Source organism: Triturus cristatus, chromosome 4_1, assembly GCF_964204655.1.
Source record: "Triturus cristatus chromosome 4_1, aTriCri1.1, whole genome shotgun sequence".
Classification (NCBI taxonomy): domain Eukaryota; kingdom Metazoa; phylum Chordata; class Amphibia; order Caudata; family Salamandridae; genus Triturus; species Triturus cristatus.
This window is the reverse complement of record NC_140585.1, coordinates 297,515,890-297,542,393: the sequence shown is the minus strand read 5'-3', so window position 1 is coordinate 297,542,393 and position 26,504 is coordinate 297,515,890. Positions and strand designations below refer to the sequence as shown.

General features: G+C 45.1%; 1 protein-coding gene across 32 annotated transcripts in view; it reads right to left on the bottom strand.

Moving 5' to 3' along the window:
* Nucleotides 1-26,504, bottom strand: part of MICAL3 (microtubule associated monooxygenase, calponin and LIM domain containing 3) — a 1,875,796-nt gene that overhangs the window by 422,935 nt on the left and 1,426,357 nt on the right. For all 32 annotated transcript variants that reach the window (XM_085652129.1, XM_085652139.1, XM_085652136.1 and 29 more), the window contains 2 exons: nucleotides 23,384-23,488; nucleotides 8,498-8,608 (listed from right to left, as the gene is read on the bottom strand). In XM_085652129.1, the coding sequence (XP_085508255.1) occupies nucleotides 8,498-8,608; nucleotides 23,384-23,488 (216 nt within the window). The remainder of the gene's footprint in view (nucleotides 1-8,497; nucleotides 8,609-23,383; nucleotides 23,489-26,504) is intronic.

Here is a 26,504-nt window from a genome sequence, read left to right as displayed (position 1 = left end):
CCAGAAGCTAGCCCCCGCCGCCCCAAACCACGGCCGATGGGGAAGCAGGGCGCGGGGATCCTGAAGCGCCGCCACAGAGACCGCAGTGCAGGCGGGAGGGGGAAGGGGGTAGCCGCACGCCCAGAAACTCAGTCGCAGCAGAGACTCGGCGCCCGCCCGGCCACACAACACACGGGCTAAAGCATGGACGGGGATTACCGGTGCCACTATCTTCACCGCCCCGCTGCTACCAGCCGCCTCCCAGCCGCAGCTCGATGCACCCGCGACAGCTCAGGCTCCAAATACAGGCTGGAGCGGGAGAGGAGGAACGGCCGCCATCACCGCGGCGGGCGGCGGCCGGATCGTCCAACAGTCACCAGGAGCACCAAGCCTGAGATCACAGTCCCAGGACCAACACCAGGTAAGTGGCAAAGTGAGGGTAACAGTCCACCGCCCTAGATGTCCTGGGGAGCAGGCAGAGAACAATGGATAGCGGAGGGGTTCGGTAGCACATTCAATGTGCAACCGTCATCTTCGCCTGCTAGGCCACGTCCCCCCCGAGACTTGTTTTTTTCACCCAGAATCCAATTCCTCAAAGTTTGATGGTGCAGGCGTCTACCAGCATAGTGAACCCCAATGCCTTTCCAACTTCTCCGAAAAGTACAAAAGCATGGAGCCCTTTGAAAAAAGATGTTTTTATCAGCCAAATTTGCCTTGAGGGTGGTTAATGCCAGCTGCCTCCTAGCACGTTATACATACGCACCCTGGGACATTGCTAGCGAGATCTTACTAGCAGTCACAGAAGTCTTGTGAGCTTCCTTGGCCCAAACCATTCAGGATGGATGGGATGCAGCCAAGTATGCCATCCACTTGGGCCTAGACACGGCAGATTGTCTAGGAAGGGTGACTGAGACAAGCGTAGTGCTATGGGGCCATGCATGGACGAGATCCACAGGCTTTTCTGAGAATATACAGGTATCCCTAATAGACATGCCCACCAGTTTGGGGAAAAGGCAGAGTGGGACCAGGAGCATTTTCAAGAGAGTCGAACCATGGCACTCTTTGGGTCTTTCAGCACCAGTCTGGAAATACCCTTACCCCAGCAGTTTCATCGAGAAGAGCTGAACCTGAAGGCATCCACCAGGGACTCTCCAAAAAGGGCTACCCCCTCAACATACTTGTAAGTCCAGGAGCAAAAACCAAGAAAAATCGCATAAACAAATGCTCCTGTCCGACCTACATATATTTATCTAGTGGCCAGCTCTGGGCTCAAATCGGGCAGTCCCCACAAATCGGTCTAACCATACTCAAATGTGCAAAAATATATTACTTTTCATTCATCTTTTTCTTTTTTAAATTTTTTAATCAAAAAGAGCTGGCCACTAGATAAATAGATATAGGTCAGACAGGAGCATTTGTTTATGCGATTTTTCTTGGCATCCACCAGGGAGCCATTCAAAGAGAAGCGTATAGCACAAAACTGAGGGTCTAGGTCAGGGTAAGGAGGTCCACGTATGGAGATCCTAGTCCAGCGAAGATCAATTTGGGGTTAAGTTCTCACTCATGATCCTCCATTGAGAGGCAACAGTGTTCTCTCTCTCACATTGAGAGAGCCTTCAAGATGAACTGCTGCTGTAAAAATGCACCAATGCTGCACCTACTTCCTCAGGGGAACTGGTTCTCTACACATCTGTTGATGTAACTGACGGCAGTGATGTTGTCGGACAGAATATGAATGGTGATCACTTAGAGGGAATGTCCCCTGCAAAGTATACAATTGTGTCCCTTGCCCTGAGTGCCCAATCGAGGATATCAGGTATCCTGGTTTTTGACACAGCTTCATGCTAACATACCATATATTCACAAAGGACTAGGTCTGTCCCATTATGTGAGTGCAGTCCTGCACCTGAAGGGGGGGGGGGCATGATTTCCATCTTGGCAGTGGACTATCGTCCCAATCTGAAAGACGTCTAGCTGCAGATTCCTTAACTTAGAATATCCCCAGGCGTCAGACTGGATCCGGAAAACGTTCCGCAGCAGCACCTCTGCGCACCGGGGGTGGCACCGCACAGCTCTGCCCTGACGTCGTCCACGGACGTGACGTCAGCGGAACCATATATGCCCCTCCCGGCGCGCTGACGTCAGTTTTCATTGGAGAAACTTTTCCGCGCCGCAACGCGGAGCCACCACCAAAAAACTGTTAGAATATGGGAACAGTGTGCGAAAATGATGAAAAGACATGGAATGATGAAAAATAGCATCATAAAGGAAAGTGCCAGGAAAGTATATTGGAAAGTAGTAAAGGGAAAGAGCAGAGCAACGCTCTGAGAAGCAACCCCGCAAAAGTGAAGGCCAACCACCCTGGGAGGTAAATGAAGATGTAAACAACATCATGGCAGATGACAGAAAGTCCGCAACCGTAATGCATAACTGTTAAGGACAACAAGTTTGCAACATAGGAGCTAGGACAATTGACCACAAGACGTCACCAGAAAGAGACGTTGTATCCCCAATAAGAGATTAAAAAAATGTGGCAGAGCCAACAGACCTCAAACCAATGGAGCACAGGGGTGGTAAGAGACCCAAAGGCGATGAAGAAAGGGAGAGTGGGGGGTGGGGAAAAACATGAATAGAACCCACACTGTACAACGCAGGGTTGGAATGGATACATGACATGTGCATACCGTCCAATTACGAAAATAGGCGGAGGTAGAGCTATGAAAGCAGAATGAAGCATTCTGTGTGGGAGTGAAGTGAAAGCGTCACCCTGCAGAAGGATTCAGCCACCCGGAGGGAGGCGAGCGTAGAAAGCCCAATTTGAAAAGGTCCTCGCAGAACGGGGAGGACACGCGGGCGTTAATGAATCTGCGGCTAGACTATATCTCTACCAGATACATCGTTACCGAAGGTAAGTAACTCGCTCATCTGATAGAGACGTCTAGCCGCAGATTCCTTAACTTAGAATAGATACCAAAGCCATACCCATAGAATAGGCGGGTCTGCGACTGAACCCCACCAAGTTCTAGAGAGAACTTGGCCGTCAAGAATGTGGCTAAAACAGTGCAGGGACTGGTGCCTTGTGGGTGCAGAGGGTGGAGGCCTAAGAAAGACTGTAACCCATTTTGGAGGTGGGAAGGGGGGGGGGAGCGGCAAACGGCATGCCCCTTCAGGGCAGCCCCCACCTCTGCACAATGAAAAAAAATAGTCCCTTCGGACTAGTGGGCTTTCTGTCCCACGGAGTGGGGGTCGGGGGGCAGGCAGATCTACCTCTCCCGTGTGTTTCAGTGCTATGGGGTTGAGATAGCCCTGTGAGCACCAAAGCAGTGAAAGTGAAATGAGACGATCGGTTCATTTTACTTTCAATGTAATTACATCAGCGTGCCGACTGTCATTACGATTAATACAAAATAAAATGCTTGGGCGGCAGGTCCTGAGGCTGAAAAAGAAAAAAGGAAACCTCTCAAAACATTTGATGTAGCTTCAATGGAGGCCAGCTGAAATTCCAGTAAATCAGCTGCCCTCTAAATCACCACTGCAAGGAGGCACTTTCTTCTGTTGGCTGCCCATGTAGCAAGTCAAACTATGTTTCAGGGGAGGAGTCAAGTCCCTTGGTATTTTAAATCATGGTATAAGACAACAATGCACCCTACTCTAGCACAGAATCATACATAGATTGAGCTTGAGGCAACATCTGATTGGGGGTCGACGAGGGCTTTGCCACAGGGACATAAATTGCTGCCAGTGGAGTTGGTCCCAGTGTCAGGGAGTGGCATGGACCTTGGGGACAGAGTGGAAGTCTGTAATGGAGTCGATAAGGGCTCGGTAATGGGTCCTAAGAAGACAGACTGCATCGCGCTACGGCCCTCTTGCAGTAACCCAACTGAAGCCCCTTGCAGTTCCTGTGGGGCTGAAAACTATGCCAGTGGGAGCCAGAAACACACTAAAGACTTGCAGCACGATCTCTTTGATGGCCTTGATTTGCTGCACGGTCAATGACAGTCCAGGAAACTCAGAATACGTCAGGACCAAGGAAAGTATTGGTTCTGTGGTCCATGACATTGAAGGAGTGCGACTCACATCTTGATGCTCTCATACCTTATCTTTGCAGTCAGAGTGGCAGGATGGGCTTGAGTCTTGCTTTCTTATGCTTGGGCTTTCATTTTCGCTTACCCGAAAATTTTGAGTAGGAATTGCAGAGGTTGCAGGAATGGCCCAGGAACCATGACAAATCTTGGGGCAGAGCCACTGTGAAGACCACAACTACTACTTATATTCGGTGTTATAGATCTTCACCTCTCGGTCTCTAATTCCCTTGGGGGTGCATTTGTCACCCTACTAAGAGTTGTGGCCCAGAAAATAACAGTCACAATGTAGATTGACTTCTTTCATTTTAGGTGGATACATTGTTCCCTACCACACTGACGAACAGTTGTTTGAAGTTGTAGAAAGTCCGACAAAGGTGGGGGCAGAGCTCCGGATCTGCATCAGAAGGCATTGAAAGAAAGGAACTGATGTAAAGATGCAGGGGTGCCACTTATATGTGGCTCTGCTCCATCACTTCCAAGGCTGAGCAGCACAATGCCACAATCAGCACCTGGAAGCACTGCTTAAAAATTCTCCGGATTCTACCTGTGCCTGCGGGACATTCTATGGTGAGGAATCTTGCTATAGATGTATCCTATTATAAATATAAATACTAATTGCTGAATCCTAAATCCACAGAGGACCATTGTTGGAGCCTGGCTTAGTATATGGTGCACACTTAAGTGAAGCACCGTGCATAATCCAGACAACCCTTATGTTAATATTAGTGGTCTTGGACAACCATAGAAAGCTCTTTAAGCGGTAGCTGTGGACAGCAGCCTTCAGGCTTAGTCCAGAAGGAGTTTTAAGCAGCTTGTTTTACCAGAACTACTCATAGTATAGGTTAAATGAAAAATAACCACACCGTGTAGTTATAAAAATAGTTGTATTTATTATACACAGTCACTAACACATTGGTATAGCTCCTACCTGGAAATATAAACGTGAAACACACACAATATTTCAAATTTAAACAGGTAAGTAAGCAGAAATACACAGTGGTCTCCAGGGGGAGACCAAACCATATACTAAAGAAGTGGAATGCAAACTGTGACCTAAGTCGGGACCTGGAGTAGAAGACTCAGAAGAGATGGGGACACAGGGAACCCCCGAGGTAAGTATCCAGGAATCCCACGGAGGCTGTGTGCAGAGAGGAAACACAGCTGTGTACTCAATGCAAGTCAATAGGAAAGTTGCAGTTGCAGTTTTTAAGAATAAGGACGCTTCCCAGTGGACCCTGAAGAAACTCTGTGGAAGACAGAAGGTTGGAGAGTCACCCCCACCCGTGGATACCCCCGGAACCAGGATACCTACACCAGGGAAGTCGGGTGCAAATGTGTGAAGTGACTTCGGAAACTGCCACAGACCACAGTGAAAAGATGCCGCAGGCAAAGAAGGTGAAAGTCTGGTGGAATTCAATGATGGATTCTTGAAGAGAAGTTCCTGCAAACAGAGGAGACAGAATCTATGCCACTTGGACGTGACCAGGAGGCACGAAAGACCAATGACCACCGATGACGGAAGATGCAGGAGGGATGACGTTGACCTTATCACTACAGCTGCGAGGACTAGGTGATGCTGTGGAAGATCAGGAGCTGTTCACGAGCTGTCCCACGGCAGAAGTCAAGAACCAGGGGGTCAGTGTCCGGTAGGAGCACCAACAAGCCTTCGCAGGAGCAACAGACAGGGTGAACGAAAAAGGTGCAGCGTTCGTTGGGACCAGCAAGGTCCAAGGGACTCACCAAGTGTAGGAGAGTCAGAGCAGGACCTGAGCAAGCAGGGGAGCCCACTGGATCCAAGGAAGACCCTCAAAAGGACCCATAGGCTGAAGAAACATGAGTCACAAGAGGCCCTCAAGCAGCTCACCAACGATGCTGGTGCATGATGCAGAGGATGCAGGGAGGACGAAGATTTTGGCAGAAAGAGATGCTGGAGGCTGGATCTTCTTGTAGTTCGAAGATCTTTGGAGGACAGAGTCAACAAGTCCTGGCAACGGCAAGTTGACCCAGTGTACAGGGATTCTGTTCCAGCAGTTCCGACAAGGGATACTGGCCTCAAACTTGTTGAAAGAACAGGTGAGGCCTCGAGGGGGTTGCAGAACCACCAACCGTGTTGCTGAGCCTTTCGTCGTCCATGGGACGTCAGGAGAGAGCAGACCGGTCAGCTTCGTTGTGGTGCCTGCAGATGCAGGGGAGTGACTCCTTCACTGCAAGGGAGATTCCTTCGAGTGAAGAAGAACCTGGAGGAAGCACAGGCACAGATGACTAATAAGACTAGTGGAACAGCGAGGAGCACAGGCACAGACGACGAAGACAACTAGTAGAACAGCGAGACCAAGAGCATCAGGAGTCTTCCTTGGTGCAGTCTCGGATCCAGGCATAGTCCAAGGTGCCTAGATGGTTGAAGTTGTTTCGAGTTTGAATCTTGTCCCACAATGAATCTGAAGAGCCACCCACAGGTAAGCCCTTAAGTACCCTAGGGATTGGTTGGGACAATTCAAGGATACCTCCCGGAGGAGGGGCTGGACAGAGGGGAGATATTCTTTGTCTAGATTCGCGCCAGAGCAAGAGACAACGGCTCCCTGAACTCGCTGAAACTTGAGTATGCAAGGAGGGCACCAAATGTGCCCTTAAAAGCAGTCCCACCTCCCTATGGCAGGAAACCTATTGTGCTGCCTTCCCCTGCTCGAGCTCAGCAGCAGGAGGAGGAAAGAACCATGTCTGTGGTCAGCAGCAGCACTAGCTTGCTGTTAGACCCTGAAAGGCTGGTAATGGGAATACAGGGGGCACCCTATAGGAGCCCCCCAGTACATGGGATTCTACACCCAACACTGGAATCGCGTTGGGGTAGGATTCCAACATGTTTGATACCAAATATGACTGGTTTTGGTGCAGCCAATATATAGTTAGACATCTTGAATTTGACTTGATGTCCATTATATGTAATAAATGGCTGACTACTTATAAAGCCTGGAGAATCAACTCTGGGGTTAGTAGAGGGGCCCTGCTCATGAAGGGGCACCTTCACACTCATAACCAAGCATCCTTCCCTCAGGACTGAAGAGCCTGCCATAGGGGTGACATACGTTTTAAGTGTAGATATAAGGAAACTTATATCTGCGGTGAGGGGTGCAAGCACCCATTGACACAGTCACAGTTTGAGTGGTCTCTCATAGGTGGCATAATACATGCTGCACATCAAAAACTATCAAAACCTCCCCAACGACCTATAATGCTATCCAAAGGCTAACTAGAGCTCTTTGGGGCCTCCCTTTATATCCATTCAACATTCCAAAACCTTTATTCATTATATTGTTCGTCTTTTTATGATTTTATTACATAATTTGCTTTTTTATCCTTTTTCAAATGCACGAAAAGTATAAAAACATTTAAAAATGTACATTGATTTGAATATTCAAGTATATTTTCAGTTGATATCGATGATCATTACATGACTATATTTAAGTACTTCAGAGAATAAATCATATGTCAAACCAAGTGATATGTCCCCCATATTTCTTCGTGTACCACATAAACATTCTAACCTGTCATACCACCGCACATCATCAATCTCTCTTCACTATGCCCTTGGTGCACCAGTAGCCAATTATGGAGGTACCAAAGTGCTTACCAGTGTCAAATTTAGGGAGAGAGCAGAGTGACCGGGGTCCTGATTAGCAGGAGCCCAGCCATACTGGTCAGAAACAGTATAACACCAGCAAAAAGCGGGGGTAACCATGAAAGCAGGTCCTACACTTTCCTACAACCATACCACTGAAAGTCAATTTATAACCTCTATTAATGGAACACCATCTGGAATGGCTCTAAACTGACACTTGATGGGGTTCCGCTCTGTCCGATGCTATTTTATCTTTTTAGTTGAACAACTGATATATATCAATTACAATAATTTAACCGCTAGGAATGGCACCACAGACCTACATACACATTCGCAATTCATTTAAAAAATAAGTTAGTTGGACTAATGCTTAGCTGGTATTTAATCGCTGAACCTTCAGTAAAAACAAAGAGTGGCACAGTTGCAGTTGTCAAGTTAAACTATGTCAATATTAGCAACATTTTTAAAGTGCTCGGATTCTTGCGAATGTGCAAGGTTGATAGCCAAATTTATATGATACTTATTAGGTAACAGATTACTTTACCTGGATAAGCAGTTTTGTTTTTTTAAAGAGTTTCTCAACAAAGATTTTAAAGAAATCTGGAAAACGCCTGTATAAGTGTAGGTCCTCCAATTACCTGCCCCTCTTTCTGGATTCTCGAAAATAGTAGATTCAATATCTGATGCTAAAAGTTAAGGTTAAATATACAATAATATTTTACATCCTGTTTGTCACATTTACATAGGATACCCACAATATAGAAGAAATAAAATACTGGCAAGCAGTCCGCGTCCGGACGCTTCAAATGGCGGTTACCTTTTCTTCCTGCAAGGTTCGCAGCAGCGACCTCCCCCGCATCCGGCCTCAGCTCCTCCGATTCCAAGTGGTGCAGCCGCTCCTCGGCCTCGGCGTCAGAGGGGATGTCATCTGCTCAGTGGCGGGATTACAGAAGGGAGGCAAAGATGACCGAAAGGTGACAATTGAGCATAGCCTTGTCATTTGTTTCACTGCTATTATAAGCGTTGATAAATAACTTATTGTACTGGAGAACACTCGTTTTCCACTAAAATTCAGTCAGATTCGCTGACCAGGCCCGGGGTTATGTAATTCTATTCTGGTTACAAACACTGACATTTCTCCTCACTCCTGCACCCAAAATAAATCAAACTGCTTCGCTGCTCAGGGAGAGAACCACAGGGCCACGCACCACGTGGTCATCACAGAGCCGATGCCGTTACAGTGTATTCATTTTTAAATTAAAAATACAGTATTTTTAAATGCATAGGATACAGCGGGTAGAAGCCATCATCTAGTGATCTTAGGGTCACCAGAGGATCCAGGAGTTAATGTGGTGCTTTGGCTTCCTCCAATAATTAACCTCACTTTTTCACGTGCCTGAATGGAACTATGATTGTCATTTTTAACCAATTTATAGTTCGTTCATTTTCCACTCAAGTATATCTGTGTGTGCTAGATGGTGTTGCACGTCATATGTATATTATATGCAGATGGTGAAAGTTGTGGAAAAAGTGTGGCGACTGACTCCGGAACTCAGGGGCTCACGGTTCGATGCCCGGTGCCGGCAGCAGATCAGCCCTGCACCGTGTGACTCTGGGAATAGCTCGCTTAATCTTCACGACGGCCCCAGCGCCTTGACACCCTCGGGTAATTGTTTGCGCTTTACAAATACTGGACATTTACATTGACATGAATGTCATCTCTTCTATAAGGTCTGAGAACCTCCGCCTCTATTGTTTCTTCTCCTTGTTTCTCTATTGAATTCTATTAAATAAAGTTCACTACTAGATACTCTGCCTCCTGCGTTTTGCTTAATCAAGCACCAACACTACCTTGGTGGGGGGGTCACCAAACAGCTTAGACTGCAGCTAGATAGGGGCGGCGCAGCAGCTCGGATTCTTTCAGATCTACGTGCAGCTTTCAATACTGTCTCGCGCCAGGTGCTTCTTCAAAGGCTGGCAGATGAGAGTATCCAAGGCCTGGCCATGTTCCTTTTTGCAAAACCCCTCCTTCCAAGTCTCTACTAAATCACATACCTCCAGCTCATACACAATATTTTCTGGGGCGCTTCAGGGCTTTGCCTCGAGCCCTTGTTTAGCATCAAGATGCGACCTTTGGCAGCCATAGTGGAAGGCTGCGGTCTTCCATTGTTTTCCAATGCGGATGATACCCAAATCATTGCATCTTTAGTTCCCAATGATGATCACAGTTCAGTTACTCATGACTCCTGTCCTTACTAGTATGGCGACTCTGATTAAAAGTAATTGCCTAAAGTTATATGGGAACAAGTCCGAAATTCTACTGGTCGGTAATCATCTGCCTCTTTGGGGCCCACACTGCTGGCCTGGAGATCTGGGGTGGGCGCTGCTTCTCCTGCTCGGGTAGTTAAGAACATGGGCTTCTGGTTGGATGGCAAGCGCATGATAGACCAACAGACCACCAAGGTAGCCTCCTCCTGTTTGGGCGTCCTGAGGTGGCTAAAAAAACTTCTTTGGCTCCTTCCTGTTCAGCCCAAAGGACGTAGTACAGGTACTGATCATTTGTAGCCTTTACTATGGGAACATTCTTTACTTTTGGGTATGGAAAGTTGCACTTAGGCAACTACAAGCTGTTCAGAATTAGGCAGCTCGGTTGCTATATCATCTTCCTAAGCATTCCTCAGTCTCTCATCTTCTTCGGTAGCTACGTTGGTCCCAATTTGCAAATGAGTCAATTTAAGGCATTATACTATATGTTTAAAGCTTTGTCTAAATCTGGACTGCTTTACCTTAGGTCCCTGGTGTCGCCATATTGGCCCAATCAGCCACTCCGCCCTAGCAATCTGAACTTTGTGGTGGTCCCTAGGTTTTGCAAGGTGGTAACTCCTTCTCGTATCTGGGCTCCAAATTTTGGAATTCTTTGCCTGCCTTGCTTAGGTGCTCTAAATCTTTAGATAAGTTTAAGCAACTCCTTAAGTCATGGCTTTTCGAATCCTTCTACTTCAGTCTTTTCTGTTGTTACTAGCACAGGGAACCCCCTTTGGGGTAGCCATGTGCTTTATAAATTTGCATAATAATAATAAAGAGGACATTTGCGAGTTAGTAAGTTAGGACATAATGCTGATATCTAATTACATAATTTTCTGTAATCATATGTAATCATATGTGGACTAGTTATGCAATTGGTGATGTAAGTATGAACCTATGATAAGCCTGGCTATATCGGCTTACCCTCAGAGATATAGGTTATGGCGGACAGGGTATAAGGTGGCAACAACATCCCTTCGTTCTTGGGGTTTGGAATATATTTTTATACTGATATGTCACTAGGCTAGTCCTTGAAACATCATTCCTTATGACAGCTGGTTTGGGAATAATTCACTGAAGTATGATTACGTGTGGATTGTGGTAGGCTTGAATTTCAAGGTAAATACTTTACTTCAAGATGACACCCGTTGGTCCAGCCCGTATGAAATATAATATTAATATGATAGATGCAGGCATGATGCAAGCTTAAATTAAGGCACTAGATTCCTGAGTATAGAATATTCTTTATGATGCCTCAGTTTTCGCTTTGGCATTATATGCTTGGGATGATTACACGCTGTATTGACTGGGTGATTTTGTGAGGTACGTTGATTTTAGACTGGAATGACTACATATGTTGATATGTCTTTATGTGGTTGAGGTACACATGGATTATGATGCAAGTGGAGAACACACATGGTTGCAGTTGAAATTGGAGAGAGAAACTTTATTCTTTCTTCCAATTCCACACGGTGCACCATTTTCGTCTCGTTCGGCTAGGGACATGAATGACATCGGTATGGTCATTCCTGCTTATGAATAATCGTATAGCAGATATTTAAAAAATCTGATTTCTGCTTACTTTTGTTGCAGATGTGGGCTCCAATATAATAGAAAAATGAATATCGATATGGGCATGTTGAGGTTTACTGTGCATAATTAATTTTAGATATATTGTGGCTCAGTAAGATTCTTTGACAATGCTCCTTTCCAATATGGCGCCCACAGATTGAGCTAGAAGTATGTGGTTTGAATGAAATGATTGGAAGGTATTTAAAAGTCAAAATAGGGCGGGTTCAGTTTTGCCGACAGATTTGTGTGGGGCATTCGGGGCACATGCAGGTAAGGTAAGCCATGGTTTTCTGTGGAGGGCGATGCTTACGCCGTGTATCTTGTGCAGTATACATTGCACATTCGATGATCGAGTGATGCAAGTGGAATTGTCAAGGCTGAAAACTGATTCCGGGAAATGTCTGGTTGCATAGACTACTCAGGTGGAGATGGGTTATGGACGAGTGTGCCCGTAATGTTTGGTGTATACTTTGGGATGGTTAATCCTTTTTTGTACTCCTTTGCAACATTGTGCTCCGCATTTCGACTCGGCTGTGTGTGGTGGGAGATCTAAATGACACAGTCATATTCAATGCTGCCCATATATTAAGGGGAAGTAGGTTTGTTCCACACCATTCCTTATTAAAATGCCGCTTTCGTTTAGGATTACAGCACGTCGGGTGAAGACAGTAGAACCGGTTTATGGCATACATGCGATATTTCATGCATAATGTGGGAAGGTTGGCCCTCCTTTGCAACATGGCGATATGCATTTTGACTTGGGAGATATGAATGATGCAGTTTGCTTTATTGTCGCCTATACACCCTGGGGAAGTAGGTGTGTTCCACAACATTTCTTTCCAATATGGTGCCTCCCTCTTTTTGATTACAGCACGAGGATTGAAATATAGGACCATCGCTGCCTAGGGATGCACACAAAAGTACCTATGTATACTGTTCTATAGGACTCGATTGAAGTAGAGATGTGTTATCTTATTTTTATAATCCTACGAGCTTAGACTTTGAAAGTTTACCTTATTACAATTGTTAGGAGCATATATTTTGATATATTCCCCTCCAGGATACGCCTTTTTTTTAGTTGATTACACAATAGAATCTCTGTAGACCAATGTTATATATTTATTGTAGCTTAATAACCATGCGACTGCATAAAAAATGGAATTGGAAGGGAATTTCAGGTACAACCATTTTCATGTGATGAACCAATACCCTCTCTCGGTATGTTGTTCTGAAACTACTATACTTCGGTTATGAATTTTGTGGGATCCGCATTGTATTTTTACATCATAATTGAGATTTATGAGATGTATATAACTATGTTGACACTGAAAGGAGTATATTCTATATTCTAATTAACTGTGTGGGATGTCGTTCAATGTAAAAAAAAAAAAAAAAAAGATGGTCATGCCTGTTCCTTTTGGAAATAAGATGGTCTTTTTTATATATGCATGGTTTTTAATTGTATTGCCGTACAGAAAATATATATTGTATTTATTTTATTCACAGAACTGAAGAAGCTCTATAAAAGGAACGAAAAGTGTTGCCTGTTTTGGTACAGTAGTGAATATAAATAAAGAAGGAATACTGGAACTGGACTGTTGAACTTTTCTTCTCAACTGATTTGACAAAAGAGGGTGCTCTTCCCAATTGTGAATCTGGTTTGTCGATGCAAAACCTTTGCAGTGGTATTGTTTATAGCTTGGTACCGGGTGAATGGGCACCTTGATTAAGGAGTGACAACATGGACTACTCCCGGGATGTGCTGGCTTTTCTTCTCCTTGGTCCCAAGCGGTCTACAGTCTGCACTCGTAATATTGCACTATGGCCAAATAGGCTTTCCCTAAGCAAAACTTTTGTATTTAGTAACACAAAAAGCCCAGAAAACTGTACAGCAGGCAGAATGTCTCTGATTAAAAGGCTGTAAGCAAGGACCAAAACTGAGCGTTTTGAGATACCAAGATACAAACTACTCAGCAATTCTAAAAAATATATACACCAGTCCATTCCTACAGACAGACAGACAGACAGACAGACAGACATACATACATATGAGCAAGGCGTCATTTTTGAGTTTTGCACTAGACTGATGGATCAATAAATCACGACTGCGGCTGGCAGTATCAGCGCAAGAACAGTTGTTCGTCTCTCCTTTCGGTGCCGCAATGCACCTTTGAGTGGTAATTGGATATATACATATATACACACACATACATATATTTATATGTGGGAATGAGTGGACTAGTATATACAGACTCTAACATAACCTCTGCAAAAACTGGAGAAACTTATGCGCGCAGAACAGGCAAAATGGTGGGAGCACCGATCGCTATCTAGGTATTTAGAAGTAGGGCGGATACCTAGAGGTTTGCGCATTATGCTCGCGCCGAACTATGAACATCCGGACCCTAACATGCTCAGTGAATGGGCAGAAAGTAGTTTGGATTCATCTGGTCGACTAGTAAGAATCTTGGTCAAATATGCAGAGAGCGATCGCGCAGCATTACAGATCAAAATCGATGAAATGAACGCCGAAATTGACAAAATTGAATCATCTGATAATTCAAAATGATATCGTGATGAAATGCTCAGTCGCTTAAAGAAAGAGGAAGAAAATCAAAAAACGAAAAGCGTTTAAATTCCAAAGAGGCAAACTTGACTATCAAAATGGACAAATATTTACATTTGCTAAGAAGTTTGATTATTTGAGAACCTCAAGTCAGCAACCAGCAGCCATTCCTCAAATATGTGCAAGCACAAGCGATGTTTTACAAACCTGGTCTCCTTTGTCCGATCTTCGCTCAGCAGTTGATAGCGAGTCAGATAATGAGCAACATCATCTAGCATCAAGTTTGGGGTTTCCACGACCATCCCTGGCACAAGAAGTGGATTATCTGCGCCAGGATCGACGGTCAACCCTACGGCCACGCATGGGAAATGCAAACAAACCCAGCGAACAGACACGAAACGCCGTGAAAGACGACTCTGCAACAAACGGCGACAAACAAAACAACAAAAAGGCGGCATACAAAAAGAACAAATGCTGGAATCGCAAATGAATGATTCTTTTAAATCAACGAACGACCCCCAAACAGTCATCAATCTTACATCAACACCGCTAAGTGCAGCAGAAAATGAATATGCTACTTACCAGTATGCATCTGTTCTTGGCATGTAGGGCTGCTGACATTCATATCTGTGCATAGATCGCCGCCTAGTGTTGGGTCCGGATGTTTGCACGTTGTTGTCCTGGAAGAGTCTTCGAAGTATCCTGAGATAGGTGACTCCTCCCCTGGACCACAGTGCGCATGGGCATCCTCTCCATCCTCAGATTGTTTTTCGCCATTGTGGCAGTGATGGAGTAGATACAGAAAGTGATGACCATGCTATACAGTAATTCTGAGAGCTGCAGCTGCTACAGGCGCCGGGGAGGAGGGTGGGCGATATGAATGTCAGCAGCCCTACATGCCAAGAACAGATGCATACTGGTAAGTAGCATATTCAGCTCGAGGCATGTGGGCTGCTGAATTCATATCTGTGCATAGAATACATAGCAGTACCTCCCATTAGCGGCGGCTACCAGTGCCAGCTGCAGCGGTCTGAAAAAGAGTTTTGAGAACAGCCTGTCCTACAGCTGCCTGCTGTTTTGAGTGTACATCTACACAATAGTGTTTGGTAAATGTATGTATAGTGGACCATGTGGCTGCTCTACATATATCATGTAAAGGAATGTTTCCCAGGAAAGCCATGGAGGCCCCTAACTTACGTGTTGAGTGGGCTCGTGGGGGAATCGTCAATGTGCGTTTAGCCTTTTGATAGCAAATTTGAATACATTTAACGATCCATCTGGCTATACCTGCTTTGGAGATGGCGTTGCCTTTGTGTTGTGGGGAAAAGGCAACGAAAAGTTGTTTTGTCTTTCTAAAGCTTTTAGTTCTGTCTATATAGTACATGAGGGCTCTTTTGACGTCTAGTGTATGGAGCATTCTTTCAGCGACATTTTGTGGATTCTGAAAGAAAACAGGCAGTTCAATCGTTTGATTCATGTGGAACTGCGATATTACTTTAGGCATGAATTTGGGGTTGTTACGTAGTACGACCCTGTTTGCGTGAACCTGTATGAATGGCTCTTGAATGGTTAGTGCCTGGAGTTCACTAACTCTTCTCAACGAAGTGATTGCCACTAGGAAAGCTACTTTCCAGGTGAGGAATTGAATCTCACATGAGTGGAGAGGTTCGAAGGGTGGACCCATCAGTCGGGTGAGGACCAAGTTGAGGTTCCACACTGGTGCTGGTGGGTGTCTTGGGGGAATTACTCGTTTAAGTCCCTCCAAGAAGGCTTTGATGGCAGGCACTCTGAATAAAGAGAGGTGCTGCCTGTTTTGGAGATAGGCTGCTATTGCGGTTAAATGGATACGTATTGAGGTGTATGCCAGGTTGCATCGGTATAGGTGTAAGAGGTAACAGATTATGTTTTGAATGGATGCGTCTAGCGGGTTAATGTCATTGTTATTGCAATAAATGACAAACCTCTTCCATTTGGCTGCATAGCAAGCTCTGGTAGTGGGTCTCCTAGCTTCTTTAATGATCTCCATACAGTCGGGTGGCAGGTTTAGGTAGCTAAACTCTAGGACTTCAGGAGCCAGATCGCCAGGTTCAGCTGTTGCGGATCTGGGTGCTGAATTTCTCCATGGTTCTGCGTCAAATGCGCGGGTTTGATCCGCAGCCTTTGATGCGGCACCACGGAAAGTTCCAGAAAGGTGGTGTACCATGGCTGGCGTGCCCATGTTGGAGCAACCAGGATGAGTGTCAAGGACTTTGAATTGGTAGTGCTGCCCCTGAATAGTGAACCTGAGATATTTTCTGTGTGACGGGTGTATAGGTATGTGGAAATACGCATCTTTGAGGTCTAGCGTGGCTAGGAAGTCTCCCTGTCTGAGCAGCGGGAGAACCTGCTGTAGGGTGAGCATGTGGAAATGCTCTGAGAGAATGTAGTGGTTGAGGGGTCTCAGGTCTAGTATAGGTCTGAGTGACCCGTCCTTTTTTGGTATTAAGAAGTACAGAGAGTACACCCCTGTCCCCTGCTGGTGGACGGGCACGACCTCTATTGCGCCTTTTTGCACCATACTTAGCACTTCCTGCTGTAATAATGCGAAGTGCTCTGAGGACATAGGACGGTGCTTTGGCGGTATTGTGGGTGGAGTGGAGGTTAATTCGAGGCAGTAACCGTGTTGGATAACATCTTTGACCCACCTGTCCGTGGTGATGGTATTCCACGTGGACAGGAACCGCTGAGTCTTCCCCCGACAGGTGTTATGTGGTCGGGGGGAAGGGAGAGGGCGTCACTGTTTGTTTTTGGGGGAGGACCTGGTATTGCCGTAACCGCGTCCTCTGCCCTTTGTACTGGAGCCACGATATCCACCTCGGGTGTTTTTATCGTAGGTACTTTGTGTGCCTCCTTTATTGTAGGTTTGCTGTGACCCCTGTCCTCTACCCGCTCCTCTATTTCCGGGGCGACGAAAGGAGCCACTACGAAATGTCTGCGTTTGCAGAGCCCCCATTGACTTTGCAGTGTCTGTGTCTTTTTTTATCTTTTCTAGGGTGGTGTCAACCTCTGGTCCTAATAAGTAGTCGGGGTTGACCGGCTGATTGAGAATGTTAGTTTGAACCTCAGGTTTGAATCCGGAGATTCGTAACCAGGCGTGTCGTCGTAGCATGACGCTGGTGTTTAGTGCTCTCGCAGCTGTGTCGGCGGCATCCAATGCACACTTAATGGATGCGTTTGTGAGAAGTTGTCCCTCCCTGATGAGGAGCTCCGCTGCCTCTTTGTACTCGTCTGGTAGATGTTGGAGTAGGGTCTCTAACGTGTCATAGTGTGAGCGATCGTAGCGAGCTAGGAGCGCCTGTGAATTGGCAATGCGCCATATGTTTGCCGCCTGGGCTGCAATCCTTTTGCCGGAGGTCTCTAGCACCTTGGACTCTTTGTCCGGGGGAGGAGCATCACCAGTTGTCTGCGAGTGTGCCCGTTTGCGAGCATTAGCAACTACGATGGAGTCCAGAGGTAACTGGCCTCTAATGTACGTAGGGTCCCCAGGTGCCGGCTTGTATTTTTTCTCGATCCTGGGGTTTATTACCCGTGCCCTGGTGGTTTCTTTGAAAATGTCCTTTGCTGGCTTGAGGACACCTTTCAACATGGGCAGAGTCTTTACAGTCCTCTCTGAGGATGCGAAAGTGTCCACCAAGAAATCGTCCTCGATTGTGTCCGAGTGGAGTTGCACTCCATGATTGGCTGCGGCACGTTCAATGAGGGCGTTGAATGCAGCAGTGTCCTCTGTGGGAGACGTTTTTGCGCCATAAAGCTGCGTGTTCTGTGTATCCATAGCGGCACCTGGGTCTACAGGGTCATCCCAAGCTTGATCAGGGTCCTGCTGGCCTTCAGGGTCCATATCCCTGGGGTAGGTGGTGTCGTCACCCATGTAGTCCTCTATTGCGTCCGTGTCGGAGTGCGTCGGAGAGAAGGACTGTGGATCTGGGTAAGAGGTGTGGAGGCGTTCATAAAGAACCGGTTCCGATTCCGCCGGCAGTTTTTGCTTTAGCGGGATCCTGTAAGAGTCCAAAGCCTACTCGGAAGTGATCTTCCGCTTTCGGAGCATGAGCCTGCCGGTGTCGGCGTCGATGAAGTGGGACGGTGATGTCCCGGTAGGAGATTGTGCAGTAGATGGGGACCTTGTCTGGGTGACACGAGTTCTGATCTCGAATAGTTTCGGCGCCGTGGATGGCGGCAAACCAAAGGTGATGTTGGATGGTGCCGAGGGTGCCTTTTAAGCCTTTTTCGGCTCGGAGCCCGACGTGGGCTGGAGGGCTGCCTTTTCTCTGATACGTTGCAAGGACGCTGCAACTTGTCGCACCGAGAACTCCGACGGTTGTTTGGCGCCGAGTTGTTCTGTAGAGGTAGGAGTGGGCTTCTTTGGAGCCACAGGGTCATCGAGTCGAGGAGAGGTAGTAGCTGTCGACGGCGTCGATGATTGGACCGTAGTCGCTGCTTTCGAGGTGGATTGCGATGCAGCGGCCATTTTAACCTTGGTGGTCGGTGCCGATTGTTTCGGTGCCGGGGGCCGAGGCGCTTTGGCGGTACCGATGGCTTTTCTCTTTGGGTCGGCGCCGACATCGGCTGCAGCGAGTTCGGCACCGAAGTCCCTTTTGGTGCGGTCGGAGCCGACGGTTTTGGCTGGCGTCAAAGGTGTGGTGGTCCTCGAGCCGACCAGTGTTAGTTTCACTTTCGGTTTCTGTTGAACCGGTGCGACGATTGGTTTCGGTTTCGTGGAAGGGAAACCAGTCTTTTTGGGTAATAATGGCTCTCGCTGGATGTCCGAGGCCGGGCCAGAGGGCGGGGCCGAAGAACTGCGGGATTGATCTTGGGTAAGGCCCGAAGGCGATCCCTCGACCGGAGCCGTAGACTGACGCACTGTGATATCCTCCGTTTGGAGGGGTAGGCCCTGCTCGTCACCAGAGCTACCTTCTTCGGCCCCTAAGGCCTCATCGTAGTCTCCTACCTCATCGTCGGCTTCTTCCCTGTGAAAAAGCTCTTCATCTACGTCTTCCGATCTGGAACCGTGTTCGGAAGCGGGGCTGGAGGGCATGTTTTCCACGCTTTCAACATCTTCGTCCTCGGTGCTGAAGATGTTGGTCGGGGCCGGTGCCGCTTGCTGCGCTTCAAGTCTCGCGGCTCGTCGATTCCGGAGAGTCTTCTTGGATCTGAATCGGGCACAGGCCATACATTTCGATTCGTCGTGATCCGGTGAGAGGCATTTGTTGCACACCGGGTGGACGTCGATATGTGGATATTTCGCGTGGCAAACAGGACACCGCTTGAATGGGGTCCTCGATTCCATCGTCGATGTAGGGTCGATGGTCGGATATAATGGATCCGAAAAAGTTGTTAAGGTCGCTAAACTAGCAAGTAAACTGTCGATACCGATCGGGAACAGTACCGACGAAAACTAAAGGCCTTTTGGCCTGAAAACTAAATTTTCCTAACTTGAGTCAAGATAAGCACATCCGAACCCAATGGCGGAAAAAAACAATCTGAGGATGGAGAGGATGCCCATGCGCACTGTGGTCCAGGGGAGGAGTCACCTATCTCAGGATACTTCGAAGACTCTTCCAGGACAACAACGTGCAAACATCCGGACCCAACACTAGGCGGCGATCTATGCACAGATATGAATTCAGCAGCCCACATGCCTCGAACACAAGTTTTATCATTAGGTTTGACTTACAGCGGAGCCAGTGATTTTAATTATGCCCAGACGCGGATTGATATCTTTAAATTCACTCGCAAAATGAAATTACGTAAATACCATGCACTCAATAAAAACCAACGAGACAGGTAACCTAAAATGACTTTGCCAGTAACATCTGATTTGAGTGCCTGATCTGAAAACGTTGCAAAATCCCCAAGATCTGGCAGAGGAAAGTACCGGCAACAATAACAACGAACTGATTGCCTTAAATATGACTGGTAACACACATTTCAAGTCCAAATCAACATTTACTCCTATTATGCTTCATGACAATATTGACACGTTTTCCGAATTGGTTACAACTGAATTAAAACGATTGTATAAGTCCATTGGTTATTCTAGGCACAGATACACACAACAGAATAACTGCTATTCCCAACTCATTAGAAAGCTTCAAACTAATGGTAACATCATTGTACGTCAGGCAGACACAGGGGGAAATGTTGTGCTATGGGCCAGAAAGTTATACCTTGATGAGGCATTTAAACAGCTTAATGATCACAGCTGCTACCGGAGAAGTGATACTGGCAAAGTCAAACAAATGTGGTGTGATTTTTATGTAAAACTGACTGCTTGGAGAAGTGCAGGTCTTATAAATATTGACGAGTTAAAATTTCTCAAAAATGAGCATCCTGTTATACCAGCTATATACCTTATACCTAAAGTGCACAAGAGATTAGAAAGACCCCCAGGTAGACCCATTATTTCCGCTAGGAATAGTATCACTGAAAATACCTCCAGGTATGTAGATTATTTTCTACAGGAGCACTTCAAACAGCTCCCGTTGTATATTTGTGATACTAGTGATTTCTTAAATAAAATCAAAGATATCAAATGCAACCCCGAATATTTACTGATTACTCTTGATGTCACTAGCCTTTATACCAGCATCCACCATCTAGACGGTATAAAGGCAGTAGAGCACTATCTTGGAACGAAATCTATTCACATGAGCAATCACAACAAAATGTTGGTAACAATGATCAGTACCTGCTTGCAGAACAATTTCTTTCTGTTTCAAAACCAAGTGTATCAGCAGATCAGGGGAGTTGCAATGGGGGCCTGCTTCTCTCCCAGCTGTGCTTGTTTGCATATGGGGCTGTGGGAGGAGCGAGTCCTCAGATCGGCTTTCTCTGAGATACGAGACTCATGTGATTTGCTGGTATCGTTTTATTGACTATCTCTTTGTAATTTGGAAGGGTACCGAATTACAGGCAACAAATTTCATAGATCAAATCAATGTCAATACTCTCAATTTAGAATTTACGGCAAACATCAGTAAGGAAACTATCGCATTCCTTGATGTGGAGGTTTATATCTGTGAGGGCCAATTGCAAACTAGCCTCCATAGAAAACCCACTGCTGAGAATTCAGTACTTCATGCTTCCAGTCACCACCCGGGCCACCTGATCCGTAGCATCCCCTATCCGGAAATTTGCCTATCAGGCGTATTTGTAGTCAGCATGAGGAATGTTTGATGGCGCAAAGTGCAAGCAGAAAAAGATTTCTAGCTAGGGGTTATTCAATAGATGACATTGATCGGGCAATCACAAGAGCCAATCAGATTTTTTAGGACGGACGTCCTTCGAAGTACTTGGGTTGCCTCCACTATCCTGTCTAATCAACTTGTAGAACCTACCAGGTTGATATTAACCTATAACCGGCAACATCGCACGATACGTAAAATCATCAAACACGATTGGAATTTAATTCGCAACGATGCCGTTATTGGGGAGCAAATCACTCTGGCCCCGTATATAACATTCAGACAAGCACGATCCATGTCTAGTGACTTAGTCAAAAGCAGCCCAGAGATAGTGGTGACTAAAACATGGTTAAACTCCAGAAAGGGTTTCTTTCGCTGCACAAATTGCAAAGCATGCAAATATGGTTTAAGCACACCATCATACAGAACTCCTTTTCACATGAATATGAGATGGATCACAAAGTTGCTCACTTGCAAAACGGAGTTTGCGGTCTACGTGCTGGAGTGTCCCTGTGGCTTGCAATATGTTGGTAGTACCAAGTTGCAGGTACACAAGAGGATCCTTCAGCACGTCAGAGCCATCATCAACAGCGACCCAGACATTTTTAAAGAATGTCATGGTAATGCAATTGAAATACTTTGTGATAGACTGTGTAATGCCCCTCAGAAGAGGTGGTAATCGTGAAGCAATGCTACGCAAACTTAAAACCCGCCATATTCTTTAATTAGATACTAAATCACCGAATGGTCTAAATGCCAGTGAAGATTTCTATACCTGCTTATAGAATTGATGTAATAAACCGTTAGTCGTGCATGTGTTACAATTCAAGAAAGTATAAGAATACAAATGACAGACTTTTTTAGTAGTGTCATTTCAGCCTCTTCTCAGAATCTATTTTGTGATTTTTTAGCAAATTATTTTAGCACTTACAATTTTTTTGCATTGGGTAGAACTTTTTTTTGCACAAGCACTTTAACTTAAAACAACTCAACATAGCCCATTTGGGCTCAATGTTTAAGCATCAGCACTTTATGTACGACAATACACTTCTTTAGCATTATATTATCTGATCATATCTCTAGTTGATATTTGATCATGGGGATCAAGCATACATAATTATGACAACAATCCTTACAAGAAAGTAGTATATTATAACTGAGGGACATTTATGCAAACACGTGTTATGAATTATTTATTATGCTTTTTCTATTTCTAATATGAACAATATTTCAAGAAATGAATTTTAGAATATACCCACTGGGGTTTTATTCTTTTAGCATTTTTAGATATTTATATTTATATTTATACTTATTTGTATATTTATATTTTTTATTCCTAAACTTAATGCATCTCAATGATTTTACTGACTTGTTTTTACAATGACAACTTTTTTCCGTAATGCATTTTTGATTGGTATGAATTGTACAAAATGCACCTTTTCATTATACTGACTCGGTAATGACGATTTGCATGAACAATGCAAAACTGTACTATAGGTAAATAGATGCCGAGGATGTTTTCTATGTCTATAGTGCTTTTTTGTTCTTTTAACAAGTGGTCATGCACTGGCACTTTAAAAATGTGGTTCTCCTCTTTACACGTCGTGATCAAGGCCTCTGGAAGGCTGAAACGCGTAATGGCGGCAGTGCTGGGTGATAAATAAACAGAAATACTTGCCCTGACATCTGGGTCTGTTTCGTCTGTTCCCGAGCAACGTGGAAGCTGGTGAAGGAGTACACAGTATATATATATACCTACATACACACACATATACATATATTTATATGTGGGAATGAGTGGACTAGTGCATACAGACTCTACCATAACCTCTGCATGTTGGCTTCAAGCATTTAGCACCTTGGAGTCCAGTGATGCAAACGTTTAATCGCAATTTGTAGCTCTAACAAACCTGTATTATAAAGAGGACTTCTGTTGATAGTGGCTGTGTGAGAGATATGTAGCTTTCCACCGAGGAATGCATCAAAGATTTCACACAAGCGATCCTTCCAAGTATTGTACTAAAAAGCACACACTACATACCATCGCCAAGATCTGCACAGGTGTTCCCATCGCCACCAGCTGTGTCCTCAGCCTCTGCATTTCCTGTGCCCACCTCGTCCTCGGCTCCTTCCTCCTCACAGGGAACTGGATGTAATGGAACAGTAAAGAGAGGAGCAATTGAAAGTGATATAAAGCAGAAAAAGGGGGGGGGGGGGGAGAAAATAGGATAGAAGAAAAGTAGCAAAAAAGGATTTAAATAAGAGAAGCTGAATTAAATGCAGATCATGTAAAAACTGCAGAATGACAAACTGTAGAAGAGACAAGTCACAGAACCTGAAAACGCAGTACTGAGTTGTGAACTTTGGCTCATGCTGTTGTGAAGAGTGAATGCGGCCACCAGCTTGAGCTTGGAATCATACAGTTAGAAAACATTTCCATGCACGGATAAACTTGGGAAGCAGTTTTGTGACATGCAAAGTTTTCTAAGAATGCTCTGCAGAAACGCTTTACATGTCTACAGATCAGGGAATGTGCACAATGAACATACTTAACAAGATAACACACAACATTCTGAACTGCTTAAAATAAGCAACTTCAATTCAAACACAAGTGGGAAAAAAAAAACAACACCTGCTGTCATCTTATTTCCTTAAGCAGAGATATTGTACAGGAGGCTTTCGCCAATTACGTTCGGCGCCCTTATAAATGTAAAAATGATGAAATTGGATGATAACCAAATCTTCCAGGAGATGAAAATGAATAAAAATGTTGTTTCTTCAAAATAGTATTTTTGAGAGGAGGCTTTAAGCAAAAGACCGACTTAAATTTGCGAATTCTTCAGTTTGCATGCTTGGCGGTGTGCTCCTTTTCCCTGCTCATACCGGGCGGGATGGAAATTATTGTAAGAATTTGACATGGATACATGCATTGTACTATACATGTCTTCTATACAAAGTAAGTTCTTGATTTTCTTTTTATCCCTGAGGGTGAGTAAAGATGATGGGAATGCCGAGATTGATGACTGGAGGGTGGCAAGAGGATATTTTGTGTGGGAAGCCACATGTACAGTGTGGTGGAGGGAGCCAAGAGCCACAAGGTGCTTCATATTACACACAGATGCCCTTTACTTTGGTCACCGGGAAAACTCATGTGGGTGAGAAAGGCACTCAGGGGCGTATAACTTGTACAATTAGACACGAGTAAGTATCAACAAAAGGTTTTCTACCACAGTGTTTTGATTGACATTGTAAGACATCCTTATTGATGATACCGACTTCCACAGCCTCAAACACTGCCCATACACCATTCAGACTTGGATGTCCTGCACCTACCTAAAGCTCAACTCAACCAAGACAGATTTCCTGCTATTTGCCAAGAACGCAGAACAAGTAGAACGCCGGCTCAATTACATGAACCTAACAGACTTTAAACTCCAACTTTCACTGAATGCGAGGTCATTTGGATTTACCCATGACACCAATTTTACTCTCAAGGTACACATTGCCAAAAAAACAAAGATGGCCAAGGCCGGCACGTGCTCTCTCTTGTAAGTCAAAGCATTTCTTCCAGAAAGAGGCCCAGAGCAATCGCCAGTGGCTACGATAAATTCAAGCATTCCTTCCATCATCTTGATGTTTTTGCAACAGATGCCCTAAGTGTGACAGGCGTGGGTTCCGTGCTCACTGTACGGTAGGAATTAAGCTATACCTCACGGATAAGACCCAAGAAGGTTGGAACCTTTCTGGGGTTGCTTGTTTTCCCATATGGAGGAGACCTGGCCTGTCAATTGGGGCTGGACTGTTCATATTAGAGAAGGACCAAGTCTGATTTGCATAAGGCGGGTCTCTGTCTAGAACGGCACAGGGGGGAGAAAAAAGATGGTCTGGAACGCAGCCCTGAGCAATCGCCAGAAGCTGAGATCAATTCAAGCATTCCTTCCATCACCTTATTGCCTTTTCTATTGAGTAGGCATAAAAATAAGATCTGAATGATTCTCTTGATAAGACAGGAAGTATTATAATAATCACACTGATATTTAGTAGTATAAAACAAACCTATCAAGAGAGCAACCCATAGGCTTTAAAATATCAATCCAGATTCCAAGCAGGAGTAACACATACAGAGGGAGGAAAACGTGATTTAAATATATGAAAAATACCTCAGGTACAAATGAATATACAGAAGCACCTCAAAAGTTTACTGAAATAATGTGCATATCTAAACTAATTTTTCATTTTATAGCAGGTCCACTTATAGCGAGGCATTGGCTGTGAACAAATGATCTGGGTAAACTGGGAACTTCATATTGGGTAACTAACATCTGCAAAAGTTGTAAGATACACACTCCTCTTTCACAATAAAACACTTGTCGCATTAATGGCATGCCTGTGGTTTTGATAGCTCTAATCTTGATAAATCTGTTCATAAGTAGAGAAATACAAGTGCCACGGAGCTCTTTCCACTCAGGAGAAATAAAATGGACATGTGGTGTTTTCATAAAGAATGAGAGCTCAACATCTGTGATTTCCTAACATTTGCAAACAGTGTCTAACTTCTTAATCATGGGAATCCCAAGTTATGTCGTTTGAACATTACCTTTTCTATTAACTGTAAAGGTGCAGACTTGATTTCAACAGCTTGGTCTCTTCATGTGTAAATAGGTCCAAGCAAAGGTGGTCTCCATTGTGGATACAGCCTTTTCAACACATGAGCCATTTAATATCATTAAATCCTGGAAAGGATAGCTTTCTTTTCAGGTACCATTGTTAAACCCTCCCTCTACCTATATGAAGGGGATTAAACGTATGAGACACAGGAACTATCAAACAAGTTACTTACCTTCGGTAACGCATTATATGGTAGAGACTGTATCTAGCTGCAGATTCCTTACCTTTGATTCCTTACCTTTGAATTTCCCAGGCGTCAGGCTGGATCTGGAAACTTTTGCTGAGCAATACCCCATGCACGCGAAATCAGGTACCTCCATTTGGCTCTGCGTGAGGTCGTAGGCAGCGTCGGTTATGATGTCGCGGTGCCTATATAGGCGCCACCCAGGCGCGCGCGGACGTCAGTACTTTTCATTTTTTCCACGCCAGAAGCACAGAACTATGAAGTGACTGACGTAATCATATGCAAAACTAGGGCCCTGAAAAGGGAGTAA